This window comes from Lygodium microphyllum, chromosome 3, assembly GCF_053477565.2.
Source record: "Lygodium microphyllum isolate KBCC chromosome 3, Lygodium_microphyllum_v1.1.10, whole genome shotgun sequence".
NCBI lineage: Eukaryota > Viridiplantae > Streptophyta > Polypodiopsida > Schizaeales > Lygodiaceae > Lygodium > Lygodium microphyllum.
Window position 1 is genome coordinate 20,618,257 of NC_141137.1, and position 23,172 is coordinate 20,641,428.

Sequence of the window (23,172 nt, forward strand, 5' to 3'; positions counted from 1 at the left end):
TTCCTTTGCAACGAGCTACGCAATGAATTCAGGTGCCTAAATTTTTAATATAGATGGGCCAATGGTATGTGAAAAGTTAAGTGTTCCACTATTGGCCCCTTTACCCTATGTTATTATTCCATCAACTGTACCTAAATAATCACATTTGGATGAAGAGACAAAATTACTAGAGAGGTCTGGTTATGTGGGCTGGTGGTGCGAGCACCTAACTTCTAACTGAATTGCGACTATTTGTGGTCGCATGATGAGAGAAGGCACAATGTTTGTGTGTCCATAATCGATTCACGAAAACTGGACGTTATAATGTATTGATTGAAAAAAAGAAGAAAACTGAGATTTTCCAAAAAGACAAAAAAGAAAAGATCAGAAGTTCAGAACTTCAGGAAGACCAGGCAGATATCGCTGTTTCGGGGTTGCAGTGTCAATTTCCTATTCGTTGCAGCCACTCTGCCGTCACCCGTGGCGACACGAAAGGGCAGCACTGCAGCAGCAGAAGGACGGGATACCAATATCCGAGACGCGTCATGCGCGTTTGCTTGCGCTGCCCTCTTCCCTCTCTCCAGGCGAGTCTGCTTCTTTTAGTCGAGGCTGCTTTGCAGGTGTTACCCCCCCCCGCTTCTCTCTCTCTCTCGCGTCCGATTGAGCTGAAATTCGTCGTCTCCACAGCTCCCCAGTCGCAGCCATCCACTTGGGTCGTCTCACCTTCGCCATTTCTGAGGTAGGCTCTTGCTCTGTTCTCGTGTATGTCGTTACCTCCAGCCGGATTTCAGTTATGCCATGCCCTTCCGGAAAATTTAACTAGTACAGTCTTTTACTTGTCACAGTCCTTTACCAATCCATCCTTCACGAACAAGTCATCGGGAAACTGTGTGTTGAGATGATATCTCCCTTAATCAGTCACTCAGAAGCTCATTACCTGTTCCTCCCATTTGTTGCCTGAATCCCCAACGTGCTCAATTCTGCGTGCTGCAGGACCACGCTCGGGCATGCTCTGCTTCAGTTCGGGCTTTCTGACTCTTGTTCTGTCGTCAGGTCTTCCTCTCCAGGACCGCATTATTGCTGTCCAGGGCAAACAAGAAGTCTTACCCATTGCACATACTTTGAAGTCTCTCTGCAAGTCAATTACGTGGAGCAGTCTCTCTACTCCATTTCCACCTACTTTCTGCATACAGGATGGCTGATTTTGCACGGTTCACGCCTCAGCAGCTAAACAAACAGCTGAATTCGAACAGAATGCAACAAACAGATGGCAGCAGCTCTCGGGCAACGGAAGGAGGGAACACAGAAGTGTTAAATCCATCCTTACTGGGCAACACCAAGAAAAAGAACAGGAAAAAGAAGAAAAACAAGTCCACAGACCACTCGCCATTACAGGAAACATCAGAAGAAGAAGGCAATGTTGAACATGGGCCCTTAGTGGGAGGAGGAAGTAAGGGCAAGCCAAGCCTGGACAATGACAAACAGCTTGAAGCAGCGGTAAGTTGGGGGTCTGAAGGTGGTTGGCAAGTAGCTGGCTCTCGACGGTCACGGCGAGGTGATGAAAATCAAAAGAGTTGGTCAGGCACTCGAGACTATGCAGCAGGTGCAAATTCCATGGGCCGGGTGGCATCTAGTTCTCATCATCCCACAAATGTCGGTGGTGCTCCATCTCAAGGTCCACAAAGAAGACTAGAAGGTCCAGGAGGACAAGAGAAGGTAGCAAGAATATGTGCTCTTGCTCAGAGGTCATTGTGTACCTAACCTTGGCACATTGTTCAAAGTGTTGTCTGTTGAGTAGCTTCAATGCCTTGTAAGAGATTTGTTAAAGAAATAGGTGACAGTTATTTGTTTGGGTGAGTTAGGGTGAGGTGTTTTGCTGATTCTGGCTATTTCATGGAAGGTTGCCTCACATTGCACTCTCCATTTGTGAATGACAGACAACAGGAAAAGAAAAGCGGGAATCTTCATCGAATGATAAACAGAAAGGGAGGCTTAACAGAAATGGCCTAAATTGTACAGGCTCTCCCATAAAAGAAGCTCAAGGGAACGGCCATTCAGTAAATTTTACTGATGGGTCAATGGAATTTTCAGGTATCTCAGACAGAATTCCTACTCCAAATGCATGGAGGAGCCAGGCTAATCCAACCATACCTCAGGCAAATGGATCACAAAACAATCTGGTAATTAATGATGGTAACCATCTGCCAGCCTTCAGGACTAATGCATGGAACAGACCTCAAGAACCACCTAGAATGGCAAGTTTGCTGCCATCTGAGAAGACAGCAAGGCCTATGGATCCAATCAATAGCAGGGGCAGACCTGTCCCTGAACTAAGTCCAAGCTTTCCTCCTGCAGACTTTCCTGGGTCTCTTGATAACACAGATGATGAAGGCTTTGATGATGATGATGATGATGAGAGTGACTGGGATGACTCTGATTCAGGAGCCAGTGTGGTCAGCCATGAAACGGCCAGAAAAGACAAGCAGCTGCGCCAGTTTTTTGACACTTTGTCTGGTCTAACAGTTCAACAGCTCAATGAATATGATAGAGAGTGGCATTGTCCTGCCTGCCAGGGAGGAGTTGGTGCCATTGACTGGTATAAAGGATTGCAGGCACTTCTTGCCCATGCAAATACCAAGAGGTCTAAGAGGGTAAAACTGCACAGAAAGTTTGCATGCATCCTTGAAGAAGAAATGAGGAGACTTGGCACGTTGGCAGGTGAGAATGAGAGTATGTTTGGCAAATGGAAGGGGCTGCGTCAAGATAATGAAATAGTGAACCCCCTTATTGTTTGGCCTCCTGCTGTCATTATTCAAAATACGAGGCTAGAGCTTGATGATCAAGAGAAGGTAAGGTTAACGTGTTTTTGAGTAAAGTATACTTTCACTCTTGTCTGCAGTAATTCCCTCTATTGTTTTGCAACACATTTACATGAACTCCATAGACATGATCCTTTATAATTTATATGCTTGTGCTAGGCATGTGGAGATCCATGTGAGATGGTTATTTTCAGTCTCACTGGTATTTTATCCATTGCTTAAATTAAGAAAAGCTGAGTAATAGAAGATTGTCTGTAAGGACAATGACAGCTGTCTACTTTACCACACATGTATGTGGCCAATGTTTCAGGCTTACACAATGGTATCTATAGCATGTGTACTACGATTATAAAGTTGCAGCAGGCTTTTGCAATTGTTCATAAGATAATGATTGCCAACACTTGTGTTTTTTAGATCCTGTGAACTTTGCATTTCGGGTTGAAACTCACTTGCGGCAGACACAACTTGAACATTCATAAGTTATGAATATGTTGGGGCTGCCTTGATAGTGTGTTTGCTCATTGTTGCGGCAAAGCACGGTGAGTGTGGTGGTGGTTGGATGGGACTGCATTGACCTAGCATGGCTGCCAGTTGGTCACACTGCTTGTCCCATTGCTTTGTCTCTAATGGCCATTGAGGCTTCCAACTTTGGCATTGTGGAAAGCTTGAGACCGTGCCACAGGCTTCATTTTGTCAATGAGCTGGTGACTAGCTTGGCTACACTGATGATTAAGGTTTCTTAAATGGCTGCTTTCTGACTTGGGAGGGTTGCTATTTTTAATCCTTTGTGGTTGGGCTTGTGACTTGATGCAGCCCCTAATAATTGCCTTTTACAGTCAATTAGTGTGCATTAATTTGCATTTATTTGAGATTGGGGATTTCCTTCTTCTTGTGAGATTCAATGACTGGTGTTGCATCCACACATGGCCTAGTTATGGTACGTCCCTCTTGATGCACTTCTTTGAAGAAAGGTAGTCGAGATTTTATCCTGATTTATTGGGTTGTGCTAAAGGATTCTTTGAGTATGGTTTTATATACACTGCATGAAATGTTTAAGGTCTGAAGGATTATGGACCATGGAGGTGAGATCCAAATGCTTGTGACAAGTTGGAGGCTTTGGCTATGTTACTCTCTAATGTGTAGCCCCCTTTGGAGGTATGCCCACGAGGATGGATCCAACTGAATCCTCATGATGAAAGCATCAATACTTTCATCAATGTTGCACACCTATACATTGCTCTAGCAACTCTCTAACAAGTAAGTATGCACTTTTGGTCGTTTGTTTTAGTCCTATCAAGTATCAGTGCCCCAAGGAGAAATAAAAGGGATGGTTAGATCCAATACATCACAAAACAAAAAGCAATCTTGTCCACGTGCAAGTGTTAGTGAAGAAGAAAAAATGGAGGGTATGTGTGGGATTTTGCCATAAAGACTGCCCTGGGAGATTGCCATATGAGTTGTTGTGAATATGGTGGATGAGAGTCACAATCACTCTTTGAGGGAAAATAGATAAATATGCATAGATGCATGCATACAAGAACAAAATGCCAATGCATGGGATAATACAAAGGGCAATGTAGAATGTCATGCTCAAGCAAAATGCTATGCAACGGTGCCGCTCGGATAGTACTGTCGCGCAAGGGAATTGTTCACTTGCCTAGGTGCCCTTTTAGATGATGATATGACAATATAAAGGACCACGATCCTCTAAGCACCAAGAGAAGAATACTACCCCCTCTCACCGCTAGACCTGGGAAGGAGAAGTAAGCACCTCCTCTCTTCCCAAGATATTGATATCGATGTTGATGTTGATGATGATGAGAAAGGAGAAGTACCCAAAGAAGAAGAGAGATACATATCGAGTTGAAAACATGTGAAATGAATGGTCTCCAAGGTCGCCTTAAGGAAGGCAAGAATTGGGCCTTGCAAGGAGAAGACTCCATGTTGGTCAAGAGTGTGAAGCCCTATCAAAGAATCACAACTAAGATAAGGAGTTGTGAATGATCCGAGTCTCTACTCCGATCAACCGGTAGCTCTTGTAGGGATTAATGCCAACCTGAAAATACAAGCTAGAAGCAAAAGATACCACATAAGACCATAAAACAGACACACCTCAACTTTAATGAAGAGTGCTTGTGAGTGTTGCATGTTGGGTTTTTGGATGTTCCCACTACCAAAAGGTAGACATAGTAAAGATGTAGGAAGTAAAAGGAGTCCGTCACCTCTTCTCTCCAGTCTCTCCACTACCCTCACACCCCTTCAGGAGGACATTGCGGTTCATGGTTCGTGGCCGTCTTCATCATCTTCCTTGTGCTACGGCACCCTTGTTCCCTTGTATCACATTCACTCCATGATTCAGAACTTCATCATTCCATTTATTAGAGTTTCTTCTCTCTTCTCTTCTCTTCTGCATGTTTGCTGAGTTCACTCCGTGTTCATCTTTTGACATGGTATCAGAGTCAGATCTGCTCACCTAGCAGCGAAGATCCTCCACTCCAGTGAAGGCAAAGACCGGTGGCAGGTTCGGCATCCACTTCTCTTCTTCCGCTGCATTAAAATCTCATTTTTGCAGATTTCAGGTGTTTTAGCTTGTTGCCCGCACCCCATTCGCGGAGGACATCTCAATCAAAGCTGTCCATTGCTGTCTCCATCAGTTGGCGCTTGTTTTCCAGCCTTCCACCCGCAGTTTGCAGTTGTTTACAGCAAAACGATTGTTGCTGATCACTCTCCATTCAGAAAACAATCTCGTTTTTGCAGATTTCAGGTATTTCAGCTTGCTGCCCACACCCCAAATATAGAGGGCATCACGGTCCAAGCTGGCCGTTGCTGTCTACAACAGTTTGGCACCTGTTTCCAGCCTATCACACATTGTTCGGAGGTGATTTCAGCATATTGACTGCTACTGCTGTTTTTTCCTACGTTTTTAGTCTTTCTCTTGCCTGCTGTCGACGTTTTTAGTCTCTCTCTCTCCTGCAGGCTATCATGCTTGCGTTTTTAGTATTTCTCTCTCTTGCAGGTTGTCTTGCCTGCGTTTTAAGTTTTTCTCTCTCCTGTTGCCTGTGTTTTTAGTATTTCTCTCTTCTCACTTGTGTTTTTCTACTGGTTGCAATCTCTTACTGCTGGTCACATCCTCCTCCCACTAGCGGCTCACTTCTAGCCCTTCCATTACCCTCCCACCCCTTGAGGCGGACATTGCGGTTTGTGCTTCACACTGCCCTCACACCCCTTGAGGCGGACATTGCGGTTTGCGGTTCATGGTGGCTGACCTCTTCCTTTCTCAGCAAGGCACATTGGTATCCATGGCTTCTTTACTAACAGATGTTGAGACTACTGGGTGCTCCTACTGTGGCATCACCGGACACACCACCGATGCTTGCCGACTTCAACCCTTGCTCCTCACCCCCTCGGAATATATACGTCTTCCACCAGGCACTCCTTGTGCCACCTCTTCTTTCTGGGCCATAGAGATCATTCTACATTGGCTATCAGAGTACTATGCTCAAGGCAATAAGACGCATCCGATGCGCACTAAGTCCTTTCGAGGACATGGAGGATCGATTGGTGCTACGATATTCTGGAGATCGTCGTAATGCCATCGGCAGTCTTCTTCCACTTATTTTCAGGTACAGTGGCTTCCATGACCTACGGATTTGCAGTCCGTTCCATTGAGAGACGGTGATTGTTTGGTACCGTCTTCTCGTCAGTTTGCTCCTTTGAGAGACAGTGGCTGCTCGACTCCTTCCTCTTCTTCGGCTACCCAGTCTGCTCCACTAAGAGATCGCGACTGTTGCTCACCTCTTGCTCATTCTGAGCGCCACCCTTCCCCACCCTCGACTACTCAGGTTCGAGAGGCTACCTCTGGGAGCTCTTCGGCACCCCAAATACCTTCTTCGGCACGACCGGCGGCACTTTCTTCGTCATCAGACATTTCGGAGTCTGTGATCCATGAGTTTTTGGATTCCCTATCTACTTCAGAGGGGGATTCCAAGGGGGGATGTTATTTCTTTGCACTCAGAGGGGGCAACTACTTCTTCTTCGACTTCAGCGGAGGCCCCTCCACCTTCCCTCTCAGAGAGAAAACCTACTCCACATGAAGTTCTTCATCCATTCTCTACTTTCTTAGGGTGGCTGTCTTCTACCAGTCATCTCTTCTACTGATATCCAAGATCTTCAAGTACCACCTAGATCGGGACCTCGGAGGTTCAGTCGCGACTTGGTGATGAGGCCTTCGTATTCCTTCCAACATGGATGCACGGAGCTAGTGGCTCCTCTCCTGAGGTTGTGTTTCGGGTTCTCAAGTTCACTCTGTCTACTAGTCTTTACTACAGGTTCCCTTTCCGGTGGAAATCTTGGATCTTAGGGATCCTCTACATTTTCTTCCTCCTCTTCTTCTTGCCTTCGTCCCTTGGTCAGCATGGAGCCACCTCCCGAGATCGAGTACGGGCATACCCTTATGGTTCTCGACACCACACAAAGTTCGACATTCCTCCTATGCATTGCATGTTTTCATCATCTTTGTACTAGGGCACTTGGGCAAGTGAACAATTTTCCCATGAGGGACACTGTCCAAGTGACACCTGCTGCATGAGCATTCTTCAGCATGTAGCATTGCATCTCCACCTTACTCTTCTCTTGTTTCCCTTTTTGGGCCTAAGAGGGGGTGTTGAGAAATCCTTCACCCTTCACCCTTCACCCTTCACCCTTCACCCTTCACCTGCAGTTTGCATTTTTTGCATTTCTGCGTATTGCGTTTAGGGTTTGCAGCCTAAAAAAGGGGCACCATCCTATACTGACTATGCTTATTTATAGGCCACTCTCCAACAATTAAAGTGGCTAGGCCACTTCATCTCGCGAGCGTCCCTATGCCATTTTTGACCATAAGATTGGCGTTAAATACCATTAAATGCTACATTTCTAGTGTCACCAACTAACACTTATGGCCAAATAAATGACTTAAGCAAATAATTGGCACTAGGTACCACCTAGTATCTGTGCGATGTTATTGTCAGAAGTGGAGTAGCAATGGAAGCGTGAACATATGTTGTAATAAACTGCTGAAACACAAGACAAAAGAGAAAGGGAAAGAAAGAACATTGAAGAACACAATATAGACGAGAACTCAGATGTATGCTAGGGAAATAGAATCCATATATCCAACATGAGATAATCGCATACAATAGTGAGTCACTGGCTGCATGGGCACCGGCACTGGCTCCTCTCTCTACGGAGTCTCCACACATGTGATGGTAGATGAGTGCCCGAGTGAGGAGCCTGAATATATAGGTTGAAAAAGGAGGAGCATAACACCGACACTGGCTCCTCTCTCTACGGAGACTCCACGCATGTGATGGCAGATGAGTGAGTGAGGAGGAGCGTGAATATATAGGTTGAAAAGGAGGAGTATTAAATGCTGATCGGCCAATCATAAATGCTACAAATGACCATAAAATGATACAAATAAAAAAGGCCTAAATATCCTAAATAATGTGCCTAGCCGCTGCATACACAGACTCACACATGAGCTGATGTATCTGCTAACACCCTCTCTCAGATTATGGGTGATCTGATACAATACAATGCTACAATGAGAATGAGTCATAAACCATACAACATAGAACCACCAAGGAGAACCATGGATACCTAAGTAGTGGGTGATCAAGCCACCACCAAGGTGCCTCGAAGAGAATTTGATGTCGATGTTGATCGTACTAGCTCGTGAAAATAGAGAAGATCATAGCATATCTCTGTGTCTGTCCCAATGTCTCTCAGTAGCATACATGACCATCTTGTCAAAAATGCCTTTGGAATATACGTGACCATGGATTCCTTGCCTTTGGCCCGACCACCAAAGTGTCTTCTCATGTGAGTTCAAGACTAGGAGGCAAGCCTGCTCTTTGTCAAATAAATAGCCCATCATGAACCTGGATGTCAATCCTAGCTCCAGGATTGGAATCTGCCAGACTTCAGTCGATGCATCAGGCACATCTCTCTTTGGAATGTATGCATGTGTATACTTGTACAGTTGCCCCATCTAACCACCCTCTCACTCTCCCTCTTTGGCGCTGGAGAGTTGTGAGGGATACCGTCATCATCACCACTAGAAAGCAGTTAAGAAAGGAGCCATCAAGCCTTTCTCGTGAGTTGAAGAAGCTGATTCTTTCCGCGCCTTGGACTTCTCCTTGGCGAGAGGATCAGAGTTTGAGTCTAAGGCAGACGATGACTTGTCGGAGGAGTCCACATCCTACTTCGTCCTCTTCTCCTGCTTCTTCTTGGAAGTCGCTAACTCTTTGCAATCCTTTCGTAAATGACCTTTCTTCCCACAATGATAACATTGGGTCTTTGACTTCTTCGGACTCCTCTTTGAAGCTCCAAGAGCCTCACTAGAACTTTACGAAAGCCGCTCCTATAACCGCAATGATTCCTCATGCTCAAGCAGCATCGATTCCATATTTGTAAAACTGACAAGAGTCGATGATGTCTGCGCCCCAAAGCATTCGCCACTCCATCAAACACCGGAGGGAGTTTGGAGAGGACGAGTCCAATAAGATGAGCCTCTAGAAGGGTAGACTGCATTTGCCGAAGCTAGTCTTGGATTTGGCCAAGAAGTAGATAAGACTGGGCAGTATCTTTGGCCGTGAACGTAATGTGCTAGAGCTGTCCATAAAGAGTGACTGCCCTCATGGTGGAAGGTGCCGTATACATCAGGTGCAATTTTGTCCATACGTCAGAAGATGTCGTGCAAGAGGTAACCGCCGGTAGGACGTCTTTGGAAATACACCGCAGCAAGACCAAGTAAGCACGTGCATGGTCCGAATCCCAGGTAAGCACCGCTTCCTCATGGTTGTCTTCATCAAAATTAGTTGGAATAGGAGAAGGCCGTTGAGGATGTTCAATAGCTCCACAAACCATGTACCATAACCGCTTCAGGATAAACCAAGCTTGCATCACAACACTCCATGTGAGATAGTAAGGTCCATGTAACTTATCATTAGTGGATGTGCACGGAGGAGCCATCTACAGAGGATAAGAAGATAAGAAGAGAAAAGAAGGTATTTTGAGAGGCAATACAGCCAAACCACAAGCACAGACTGCAAAAAAATGAGTTCACACGTAGTATTCACTTGCTGATCACTCAAAATCAACTGCAGAAAATGGAAAACAGCAAACAAACAATGGCAGATGTCAGAAGATGCTGTTGCCGAGTAGGTGCATGCGTTAAATGTTGAAATTGCTGCAATAAAATACTCAGAAAATAAAAAACAATGACAGCAGATGTAAAAACGCAGGCTGACCAGAAATTTAATGCAGCAATAATGTTGCCTGCAGGCTGAAAGTTGTCGCCAGCTGTAAATGCAGCCTTTTGGGCAAAAACACAGGCAATTGGGGATGTAGGACATGCTGAATGGTGGCCAACAGCTGTTTTCTGATCAGCAAGAGAAATAATCAGTCCTGAAATCAGCAAATCATAGCAGAAATAGCATAGAACCTGAAATCTGATACCATGTCAGAAGTCGAGCAGCAATGGAAGCGTGAACATATGCTGTAATAAACTGCTGAAACACAAGACAAAAGAGAAAGGGAAAGAAAGAACACTGAAGAACACAATACAGATGAGAACTCAGATGTATGCTCGAGAAATGGAATCCATATATCCAACACGAGACAATTGCATACAACAGTGAGTCACTAGTCGCGTGGGCACCGGCACTGGCTCCTCTCTCCATGGAGTCTCCACATGTGTGATGGCAAATGAGTGACTAAGTGAAAAGCAGCAGCTTGAATATATAGGCTGAAAAAGGAGCATAAAATGCTGGTCAGCTAGTCATAAATGCTACAAACAATCATAAAATGGCACAAATAAAAAATGCCTAAATATCCTAAATAATGTGCCTAGCCTTTGCATGCATAGACTCACACATGAGTTGACATATCTGCTAACAGTAACTAATTGTTACTTTTGCCTTTGACATCTGCTGATTTCCTCGAGACTTGGGCTCATTAATTTGCACTAACCTCAGTTGCACCTCATGTGCAACATTTACTTAAACATGTGATTAAAAATTAATCCACATGTTAAGTGAGGCTTCCAAAAATACATGTCCTCATGACAACCATCCCCTAAAAATCCTTGCATTCATTCCTAATTGCACTACCAAATGCATCAAAAGCAATGTATTGCACTGGAATTTCCACAAGGCACCATAGTCAACACAACAATGTGCACTACTGTTCAACCATTCTATATGCCCAACACATGTTGAAAATTACCAGCCAACATAACATAACATAAGGCTCACAAAGAATCTCAAAGACATTGACAGATTATCATGCAATGGATCCATTAACCATGAGCTCAACTAAGTTGACAAAACTAAACCATAATATAGCATAAACCTAGCATAAACAATGGTTGAAACATCAATGTCATAAAATATGCTGCTGTCTATAAAATCAGCTAAATACTAGTGAAAATTAATGACCATACATTGAAAACCAGCATTCTATAATTAGCCCCTGATGATTATTAATTGATACAAATGTACAATTTCAGAGTTGTAGATAAAAATCATACTATATGCATACCAAACATAGTGCCTAGGACATTGAATAGTGATCTCTTGGCAAACATATTGTCAAATACAGTACCCTGAATGTATGCTGAATACATCCAAGATCCACTACATCCAGAGCTGTTCGTTAGTGAGGAGAGGAGGTTCTAGCTCCCTCATGAGCATCAACTAATACTTTGGACCCTTGCTATGCTGAATCTGATAGAGTGCTATCTAAAGTCGGCTCTGATTGAAAAGTATCAAGGTAAAGTTGCAACAACTGAGGATGGTTTGCCAAGTCATCCTTCTCCATCCATTTGGCACCCATTGGCAAATAGTTTTGAAACTCCACCAAGTCTGGAAACCTTACCCTTGATCTTCCGCTCTCTGTGCGCCAAAATCTGCTCTAGCAAGAGTATCTCATTGAGCTCTTCAACCTCAAGTTGAATTTTAGCAAATACATCTTTGGCACATCACCCCATGAAAAGGCCTAGGGAAGCTCACATGAAAGGCATTGTGTATCTGCCAATATGGAGGCAATTTCAGCCTATAACATGCATCACCGATCCTCTTTAACACTTGAAATGGCCCATAGTATTGCACACTCAGCTTTGGATATAATCTCTCTTTGCCCTTTATCTTTTTTAGCCATGCCTTTTCAAAACACAACACATAATTGCCCTCTACAAAGTGCAAAGCATGCCTACGACGATTAACTGCTCTCTTTTACTTATCCTATGATCTTTGAAGCGTATACTTAACCTTTTGGTAAGTTGCATCCATACTATCCACATAGCGATTAGCCTCCAATATCTTATCTTTTTTGTGCAAAATAGGGGGTACTTACTTACCACCCTCTGTCACCTCAAAAGGAGCCTTACCAATGAAACTATGCACCGTGTTGTTATATGCAAACTCAACCAACGGCAATTATGATTCCCATTGCACTTTATGGTCTGATACATAGCACTTCAAAAGATCTAAAATTGTGGAGTTAGTGTATTGACCATTAGTTTGTGGATGGAAGGATGAAGAGAATTTCAGCGTTGTGAAATCAACTTTCCTTCTTGGAGAGGGTGGTAATTTGTTGATTAAGGACTTAATTACAACAATCAACAAATAAACATAAATTGAAATGCACAATTTACCTTAATAATCTTGGACATTGGACACCGTGCTGGCCCCAAAATTGGCGCTCCTTTCGATATTCCTTTAACTTTGATTGCTAATGGAATGAGTACAAGCTGAGATTCCACAATCTCCTTAACTATTCCAAAAGCCCCTTGTTGTGATAACAATCAACAAGCGATTTGGGCCATTTGCCCCTTGATTTTTTGCTCAGGACTTGCACAACTGGAGCCACAAACTGACCAAATGCTACCCCAATTTACAATGAATGGGCTGGCATCTGAATTCCCTAACAATTGCACAATTTTTAGGTGTTGAATTCAATGTATTATGCCTTCTCTTGTTGGCCCGGTACAACAAGGTGGTTGTCAAATCCTAATTTTTGCAGAAATTTAGGGTTTACAGCAGCAGAGATCCCTCTGTTGTCCACCATATTTTTGCAGAGTTTTGATCCAATAAGTTGAGAAATGCTGAGATGACTAAGCAAAGGTTGGAGAAGGTGAGAGAATGCTAAAATAGAGAGAGATTTCTGATTTTCATGCGAGAAAAGCCTAAAATCTGATTGCTGCCTGTACTAGACAGCATTTAATGCTGTTGCTAGCTACTCAAGAGGTCCCAAATTGCTGTCACCAGATCTTGGGAAGGCAAGAATTTCTGTCGCCTGCTCCAATTTGGTCTTCTCTTGCCCTTGGCTGCCTCAGATGGTCCTCCAATGGCTGCAGATCAAAGTAGTAGCATATTCTTTCTCTCTCTTGTAGGCTGAATGAACTGAATTCATCTCTCTAGACTCCAAAAACGTTTTTTCAGTCTTGCATGGGTATATTTGCAAAGTGGCAGCCTTTGAAACCGAGTTTCTAGTATTATCCAGCCATTTAATTAAATTTTAGAATTAAATTATTCTGAAAATTAATTTCAGCCCTTTTGACCTTGCCTAAAATGAAATGTACCCATGTACCCATTCATAAGTAAATTGGCTAGCCAAGAGTGGTCCCTAATCTTTGTTGACCCTTAGACTAGCATTAATTAATTTAATTAATGCTAGTCCCTAGTGTCACAATTGACACTTATTAGCTAAACAACCATCCTAGGGTCAAAACTGACACCAATTGACCACCAAAGCCTAGCCAGCATAACTTATCACAACTTTTTTCTTTGACACCCATTGCATTCTCGGGGTCCTTGGCTTGTTACCATGAAATAACTACAGTATGCATCACATGTGATAAACAACCTTGCACATTTGATTAATAACTTAATCAAATGTTATCAGCAAGATTAAAGCATCTCAAAATTTCACATTCCCCTAATAGACCTCCTCCTTAAAATCCTTGCAATCATCCTTGATTGCACTATATTGTGCCAAAGGAAAAGCATATTGCACTGGAATTTCCGTAAGGCATCACAAGTCAACCATGCTACATGCCCCAAACCTTGGTGAAAATTTGATATAAATCTGAAAATTAGTCTAGAACTATTGCTAGAAACCTATTGGATGTATGCATGACTGATGTTTCTCAATTGTTCTGACTTTACAACCATAGTAAAGCATATTTTCAGCCTAAACCATGGTTGAAACTGTTAATGGGATTTACTAACATGTTGTTGTCCATGGAACTAGTTGTAAACCATTGAAAATTGAGTATAATTTGATCATAAATTGATTACTTGCTGATCTGAGAACTGATCACAGACTATTACAAATGTGACCTCAAATGGATTGCAAAAACTGATCAACAATCAATGGAAAAACTGATGCAAAATCGATTCCAAAAGTGACCATAAACGGTTCTCAAACTGAGTTGGAACTGATCGGAATTCGATCCCAAAACTGAGGTAAAAACTCATCCCCAACTGATCATAAACTGATGCAAAAGCATAGTTTCAGTGTCTAGGTGAAATTCACACTCACTTGCATACATCTCACAGTGACCAATACACTAAGTAGTAACCTCATGGCAAACATATTGTCAGCACAATACCTTGGATACATGCTGAATACATATGAGATCCACTACATAGAGAGCTGTCCATAACTGGCGAAGTGGAAGTGCTACCTCCCCCTTGAGCATCAAGCAATGCTCTAGACCCTGCTCTGTTGAACTTGACTGAGCCCAGCTATAATTGAAAGGGATCTAGGTAAAGCTGCAACAACTGAGGATGGTCTACCAAGTCATCCTCTTCCATCTATTTGGCATCCATTGGTGAATAATTTTGAAATTTCACCAAGTATCTCCTAGAAACTTTACGTTTGACCTTTCTTTCCTTCTGTGCCAAAATTTTCTTGGGCACCAAAATCTCATCTAGCTCCTCAATCTTAGGCTAAATTTCAACAGACATATCCTCTGGCACATCCTTACGAAAAGGCCTCAACAAACTGACATGAAAAGCATTGTGTATACGCCAATGTGGAGGTAATTTCAGCCTATATGCCACATCGCCCATCTTTTCCAACACTTGGAAGGGCCCATAGGATCTCATACTCAACTTCGGATATGGTCTCTCTCTTCCTTTCATATTTTTCAGTCTTGCCTTTTTTAAAATGCAGCAATACATAATCGCCTTCATCAAACTGCAAAGCATGTCTATGGCAATCAATTGCCCTCTTCTGCTTTTCTTATGATCTCTAAAGTGCATACCTTTATCTTTGTATAGGTTGCATCCAAGTTTTCCACATAACGATCAGCCTCAAAGATCTTATCCTTAGTTTGCAAGATAGGTGGTACCTTGCCACCCTCAACCACCTCAAATAGAGCTTTACCAGTGCAACTATGCATTGTATTGTTGTAAGCAAACTCAACCAAGGGCAAATACTACTCACTCTGTGTCTTGTGGTTTGAAACATAGTTTATGTCTATACGGTGGTTACATGGAGCTTTGGTCGCAGCGTCTCGTGAAGGGGTAGAGGTCTCTGCCAAAAAGGAGTGGGAATTGTAACTGCATGCTTTATTTGTTGTCATATCTAAATTTTATGCGCAACAGATAATCTGACCATTTGTGTGTATAGTATAAAATTTACAGTGTAGCGTGGTCACGTGGGTGACATTTTTGTGTTGAGCACATCGACAAAATGCGCTCCACCATGGATAGTGGTGTTATGGCAAAGTTTGAGCAAGAAAGCCAACGATGGGCTACGGATGCAAATACTATAGTAGATGAGATTGAGTATTTTGGGAACTTGCAAAGTGTTATCTCAGTGGATTACCATAGATTCTCTATGATCATATTCGATGTACAGTGGTTTAAAGTGGTATTGGAAGGAGCTAGGGCAACCGTTCGGCGAGGTCCATTTGGATTTTTAGAAATAAATTTTGAGAAAAGATGGACAGATCTATGCAACACGTTTCTCTTGCCGGGTCATTGTGAACATGTGCATGACGTATAGCATGAAAAATTGTGCTTCCACCAAAGTATCCTGGCTGCCCCATCATAGCATGCATGCCCGGCTGTCCAAAATCCATTGGATTGGTACTTCCATGATAGCCTTATATTTGCATTCCTTGCCCCATAAGTACCAATTGTTTTGCTTCATTAGCAAATTTGGGAGCTTCAAGTGAAAGCTTTGGCATTTCCTTTGATGCATCTTCTTGAAGATGTAGAAGATAACTTTTTCTTTTTGCCCTTGTTGTCTTCCCGGAGCATTTAAAAATAGGGTAAACTGAGGATACTTTGCCAATTGAAGAGATTTGCTGATGCCCTCATCCGATTTTTAAATTGGTCATCAAATTCCTCTTCATTTTGATGGGTCATTAGCCTCATTATGCTTTGAAAGCCCTATATATAGCAACATTTTCAGCTTGCTGTCCATGGTTTGAGCCTTGTCCAAGATCAGGCATTGCATTTCCTTCATTCCCATATGAATGTTCATACTGAGAGGCATCATCACTGCTTGATTGCATTGTTGGCGGTAAAGGTGCTTGTGCCTAGCCGCCCATGTATTACTACACTGATAGTACCTGCACTTGCACACTGTAGGTGGTGGGCGCCCATCACTGTCACTTCATTCTTTATTCTTTTAGTGACATTTGAATAAAGGGAATGCCGGTCACACTGTACACATTGTGATTGTTGGAGTTCCCCCGTCTTTAGTTTCTCTCTCTTGCTCTCTTGCTCCATCCGCCATAGCTCACATCTCTCTTGCTTCTGCTTGCTTGTGCTTCCACTTGGGCTTTTCCCTTCAAGTGGTATCAGAGCCTTCTTCACTGTCAGCTTGAGCTCAATTCGGTATTGCTTCAGCTCTCATTCGCGTTACCCACAACAGGGTTTCACCATTGGCAGTCATAGCTCCACCTCTTGAGGTTCATATTAAGCTCTCATTGCTCTAAGGCCTATTGGAGCCCTATCTCAGGGCATCCTTGAGTCTACATTAAGCTTATTTCAGGGAATATTCAGCTTAGAATTCAGGATTGGAAATACAAAAATGTATTTTCAGCTGTGGCCATTTTTAAGTACTTGTGCTTGCTCAACCACTCCTTGGCATTGGGCAAAGGCTTTGGCATTGTTTATCACTCCTCCCGGCATTGACCATTAACATTGAGCATTAGTTTTGAGTCATTGAGTTTCAACTATTAATTGTGCAAACAGGGCAGTATGCTGAAACAGGGACAGCCATAACTTCAATGTTTGGAGCTCGTATATGCTTCCTGGGATACCCATATACCCATGTTTTGTTGCCGGATACTTGGGGGATCATATGTCATTGGTTTGAGATGCTATTGGACTGATTTGAGCACTCATGTAGCTCAGTTTTCTCATAGATATCACTACTGTCATAGTAGGGCTGAATGATATTTGTCTGGGAAATGTCATGCTCTCGGCTTATGTGATGCTCATTTGATGCTGGACACTTGGAAAATGTTTGGCCAATGCATTGGAATGCTTTTGGACTGATTTGAGCCCATATTTGGCTTAGTTTTACTACATTTTTACTGCTGTAATAAGCAGGGCTGAAGGCTATTTTATGAGTGAAAGCATATGCCTATTGCTTGTTGATGCTTCCTGGCTACTTGGGATGATATATTGATGTCTATAGTTGATGCCCTATGCTTGGCCATGCTCCCGGAATGCTTGTGTGTGGTGGGGTGGCGTGGAGGGAGCGGGGTTTTTCGAGGTGGGGTGCGGGGGGGCGTCGTGGGGGGGTGCGGTGGGGTGGGGGGTGCGCCGTGTCGTGGGGGGTGACGCGGGGTGGGGTGGGTCGAGCGGGGTTTTGGGAGGCGTGGTGGGGTGGCGTGGAGGGAGCGGGGTTTTTCGAGGTGGGGTGCGGGGGGGCATCGTGGGGGGGTGCGGTGGGGTGGGGGGTGCGCCGTGTCGTGGGGGGGTGACGCGGGGTGGGGTGGGTCGAGCGGGGTTTTCGGAGGCGTGGTGGGGTGCTGTGGAGGGAGCGGAGTTTTTCGAGGTGGGGTGCGGGGGGGCGTCGTGGGGGGGTGCGGTGGGGTGGGGGGGTGCGCCGTGTCGTGGGGGGGTGAGGACGGGGAAGAGTCTTATCTCTACTGGCACATTGGATGATGAGGGTTAGTTTGTTTCCTTTAGAGATTCTTCTTGGAAGATCACCTGTGGGAACCTTGTTACATGGTGCCAAGTTTGACACTTTATATCCCTTGGTCGTATCTGGATCCATAAATTATGTTTTGACTATGGCTACAGCTCCACATGTATCTCTTTGGCATCGTCGCCTTGGGCACATATCCTTAAAGGGAATGAAAATGCTTACTTGTTTGCAATATATTCTGCCCCTTGACTATGTGTTTTTGAGTCATGTGGTCATTGTTTGTATGGCAAACAGACACGTAGTATACACAAGAATTCTGGCACTCGATGCATGGGTGAGCCTTTGGCTCTTGTTCATTTTGATGTTTGTGGACTTGTCCCCTGTTAGTCGTTAGGAGGTGCGAAGTACTTTGTCACATTCATTGATGATTACTCACATAAGGTTTGGGCATATTTCATAAACCTGAAATTTGATGTTTTGGCTATCTTTCAGCGTTGGCTTGCATTGGTTGGCTTTGACCTTTGGAAAGACCGTATGCAGGGCATTTTGTTCCTAAAGAATTGTGAGGATGCTTTGTAGGAAGGTAAACCCGCACTAATGTTTGATGCAGATTGGGGTAGAGTAAACAAAAAGGCTGTAGCTTACATTAAGATAGGTGTCATTGATGACATCTTGACTGACATTAAGGGTTTAGATACAGGTTATGCAATATGGGAGAAGCTGAAAACTACTTATGAGATCACCACACCTGTTAATCAGGTGCATTAATGCATAAGTTGGTGAATATGTGATTGGATGAGTCAAAGCCTGCAGCTGAGCACTTCAGTGCATTTACATGCATTTTAAATCAGCTCAAGGATGTAAATTTGGACTTTGATGATAAGTTGAGGGCAATCTTTTTGATCATGACATTGCCTGACTCTTGGGAGACCTTGGTGGTTTCTCTCAGCAATAGCCCCAATCTCTTATATGATGCGGTGAGGGGTTCAATCTTGAATGGAGAGATTAGACATATGTCTAGTGGAGAAGACAACAACTTAGCTCATAATGTAAGAGGCAAGGCTGAAAAGAAAAATGCAAATGCAAGACAGAGAAACAAGAGCAAGAGCAAAGGAAAGGAAAAGAGTGACATTACTTGCTATCACTGTGGTTGGAAGGGCCACAAGAAACCTGATTGCAGGTACTACAAGAAGGAACAAGAGAGAAAGAAGAATGCAGGAGATAAAAAGAAGAAGGAAGATAAGACAAATGCATCAGAGACAACCAAAGGCAAAGAAAAGGCCAATGTGGCCTCTAGTGTGGACATAGAGGAGCTTTCAGATTCAGAGGCTGACGTACTATGTGCAGTTGATTATGATGCCCTTGTATGTCACATGCAAGATATGTAGATTACCAAGGCTGATGTGATTGATGCACTCTTGTCAGTTGATGATGGTGTCACTCAGACTTGGATTGTAGACTCTGGACGCTCTTTTGAGTAAAATTTCTTGATATTGGATCCCGAAAATATGGGGCTTTTCATGTATTGGCAAAGTTTTGCTCAGCTGGGTTAGATTGGCTGATATTTACGAAATTTTGTACTTGAAATTTTGGGGATTTGCGCAGAATTTGGTAAATTTCTACATTTTTGCCCGTGTGGTGGTTGATTCATGTACAAACAACACAGATTTACTTCTGATTGAGAAGAACAACATTGTATTTTATTGGGTCAGCTTGTGCTTCTGCAGTTCAGTGCATTTACTCGTGTTCGTGATAAAATGGCTGCAATCTCTTCTAGTTCAGACATCAAGAGTTTGATGGAAATCAAATGGTTTGATGGTCATGGCTTTGACCTTTGGAAAGACTGTATGCAGGGCATTTTGTTCCTAAAGGATTGTAAGGATGCTTTGCAGGAAGATAAACCCGCAATAATGTCTGATGCAGATTGGGCCAGAGTGAATAAAAAGACTATGGATTACATAAAGATGGGTGTCACTGATGACATTGTGTTTAATTAGGTGCATTTAATGCGGAATTTGGTGAATATGCGACTGGATGAGTCAAAGCCTGCAGCTGAGCACTTGAGTGCATTTACAAGGATTTTAAATCAGCTCAAGCAATTCAGCTTACAATGTAAGAGGTAGGGCTGAAAAGAAAAATGCAAATGCAAGACACAAAAACAGGAGCAAGAGCAAAACCTGATTGCAGGTACTACAAGAAGAATGAAGTGGTACTCCACCTGTATGTGCTTTGTCTTTGTATGAAAGACGGGATTCCGTGCTAGCATGATAGCACTCTGACTATCACAATGGAGAACAAGTAACTCTGTAATGCCAAGCTCTCCCACCAGATGTGAAAGCCATAAAGCCTCCTTGCATGCCTCAGTGGCAGCCGCATACTCTGCCTCTGTAGTACACAATGCAACACACTTTTGTAGCCTAGAGATCCAAGAGACTGCACCTCCTGTGAAGGTAAACACATATCTAGAAGTGGACTTTTTGCTATCCGCATGACCAACATAGTCTGCATCCATAAAGCCAACAACAGATGTCTTCTGCTTTCCAAAGCAGATGCACAACTTCTTTGTGTCTTTGAGGTATCTCATAATAGCTTTCATTGCTTCCCAATGCTTTTTACCAGGGTTTGCCATATATTTGCTAACCACTCCCACTGCAAAGGCAGTGTTAGGACGTGTAGCAACCATAGCATACATCAAACTGCCAACAGCTGAAGCATATGGTATCTTGGCCATTTGAGCCTTCTCATCATCAGATGTAGGGTTGTCTTCTGCACTAAGTTTTACATATGGAGGCAATGGAACCCCAATCGTTTTCTCCCCTTCCATATCGAAACATTGCAAAACCTTGGAGATATACTCCTGCTGAGATAGATAAAGTAATCCTTTCGATCTATCTTTGAGTATTCGCATGCCAAGAATGTGATTTGCATCACCAAGATCCTTCACGTCAAAGCTGCCATGAAGAGTTTGCTTCAGTGAGTCCATGGCATGAGTATCCCTGCTAGCAATTAGCATGCCATCAACATACAAAACCAAGATAATTAGGTTGCCATTTGCTGCCTTCTTAGTGTACAAGCAGTGATCCTCTTGACTTCTATGGAAACCTTGAGACTACGTGAATGTATCAAACTTATGAGACCATTCTCTTGGTGCTTGTTTCAGCCCATACAAACTCCTTTTGAGTTTACATACCATCTTCTCTTTCCCTTTTTTCACCAATCCTTCAGGCTGCTGCATATGTCTTCATGTAGATCACCATGTAAGAATGCAATCTTTACATCCATCTATATGAGCTCCATATCTTCAGCTGCAACCAAGCCCAAAATGGTTCTCAATGCAGTCATCTTGACTACAAGAGAGAAGATCTCATCAAAGTCAATTCCATGTTCCTGCTTGTACCCCTTCACAACCAGTCTTGCTTTGGACTTTGGCGAGGAACTAGAAGTGACCTTCATCCTGTAAACCTATTTGTATAGAAGGGTTTTCTGCCCTTTAGGCAACTGCACCAAGTCCCAAGTGCCATTTTTCTCAAGAGATTCTATCTCTGACAACATGGCTTTATACTATTTCTTGCTGTCTTGTCTGTCCATTGCTTCCTTGAAGCAAGACGGTTCACCACAGTCTGTCAACATGACATAATCAACCACATTGTTTGCATCAGGAGCAAATCTATCACGTTGTCTAGTAGCCCTAGATGATCTCCTAACCCAATTATCATTGTTTGCTGGCTGTTGAGCATTTTCAGCTTGCTGTCGTGGCATTTCAGCTTGCAAATCAGCATTAACAGGTTGCTGTCCTAGCTGTTCTTGCACATGTAGTGGCTCATTATCATGGGCAATAGCTGGCTGATCATTTCTAGTATTATTTTTTGGATTTACAGGTTCATTTAGAGCAGGTATTTGCTGTTGTATAGCGGGCACATTTTGTTGTCCAAAAGGTATTTCTTCCCGGAATACAACCCTACGGACCTCCTTAGTCTTTTCGGGCTGTTTATGCATGCGATCTTCCTCGAAGATAACATCATTGCTGGGTACTACTTTCCTTTTCTCGGGATCCCATAATCTATACCCCATTTCACCCTTATCACCATATCCTAGGAAAATGCATTCACAGGACTTTGGCTCAGGTTTGCTGCATTTTTCTTTACGAATGTGCACAAAAGCCGGCAGCCAAACACTTTCAGGTGAGCATATGAAGGTGGCTTGCCCGACCACACTTCTTGGGGAACTCTTCCCCCCCCCCCCCCCCAAAAAAAAGACTTGTTTGGTGACCGATTAATTAAGTGTACGGCTATCATAATAGCCTTTGCCTAAAAACCATGGGGTAATGTAGCATGAGATAGCATTGTACGGACCTTATCCTATATGGTCTGATTCATACGCTCTGCAACTCCATTTCGGGGTGGATTATGAGGGGCAGTGAGCTCCCTCTTTATCCCTTTGCTGTCACAAAATGCTTGAAAGGCCTTGGATACATATTCCCCACCATTGTCAGATCGTAGAGACTTAAGTGTCTTATCAGTTTAATTTTCAACCAATGCCAAGAATTTTTTAAATTTGTCAAGTACTTTATACTTACTACGAATAGGTTAAACCCATACCTTTCGTGTAGCATCATCGACAAAGGTGACAAAATATTTTTTTTCCCCTAAAGATAATCATGTCATCTGACATACATCTGAATGTACTAATTCTAGAGGAGAAGATTTTAGCGAAAGAGAATTTTTATGAGACGTCTGTGCATGTTAATCATAAACACAATAATCACAATGCTCAAAAACAGCATAATGAAGACAAGTAACCCAAACGAGAAAGCACTTTCATTCCTATTTGACTCATGTGTCCCAACCGGCCATGCCACAAAGAAACACTTGGCTGCTCGGTTACGGCAACAACATGATTACTCACACTAGATACATGGAGAGGATACAAGGTATCACTTTTACAATCTCTGGTAATCACTCTAGATCCCTTACAAATCTTCCATTTCCCATTACCAAAGGTGGTATGAAATCCATCATCATCTAGTTGCCCCATGCTAATCAAGCTTTTCTTGAGCTGAGGTACATGCCATACATGTTGAAGTTTGAAGACAGAACCATGCTGAAACTGCAACTGCACAGTGCCAATACCTGCAATGTCACATGCATAGTTGTCCCCAAGATGGACAACACCATGTCGACCCCCTGTATAGGCAGAGAACCACTCACGATGA

The 23,172-nt window shown here is 43.3% G+C and overlaps 1 protein-coding gene across 4 annotated transcripts in view; it reads left to right on the plus strand.

Annotated features, from left to right (window-relative positions):
* The first annotated feature begins 398 nt into the window (after positions 1-398).
* LOC148038129 (protein SUPPRESSOR OF GENE SILENCING 3 homolog) overlaps positions 399-23,172 on the plus strand; it is a 55,714-nt gene continuing 32,940 nt past the window's right edge. The window contains exons 1-3 of one of the 4 annotated variants that reach the window (XM_087669271.1): positions 399-718; positions 825-1,695; positions 1,917-2,828. In XM_087669271.1, the coding sequence (XP_087525397.1) occupies positions 1,174-1,695; positions 1,917-2,828 (1,434 nt within the window). In that variant the 5' untranslated portion in view covers positions 399-718; positions 825-1,173. Of the gene's footprint in view, positions 719-824; positions 1,725-1,916; positions 2,829-23,172 lie in introns of those variants that run through there. The other 3 variants (XM_087669257.1, XM_087669262.1, XM_087669279.1) reach the window with 3 other exon arrangements.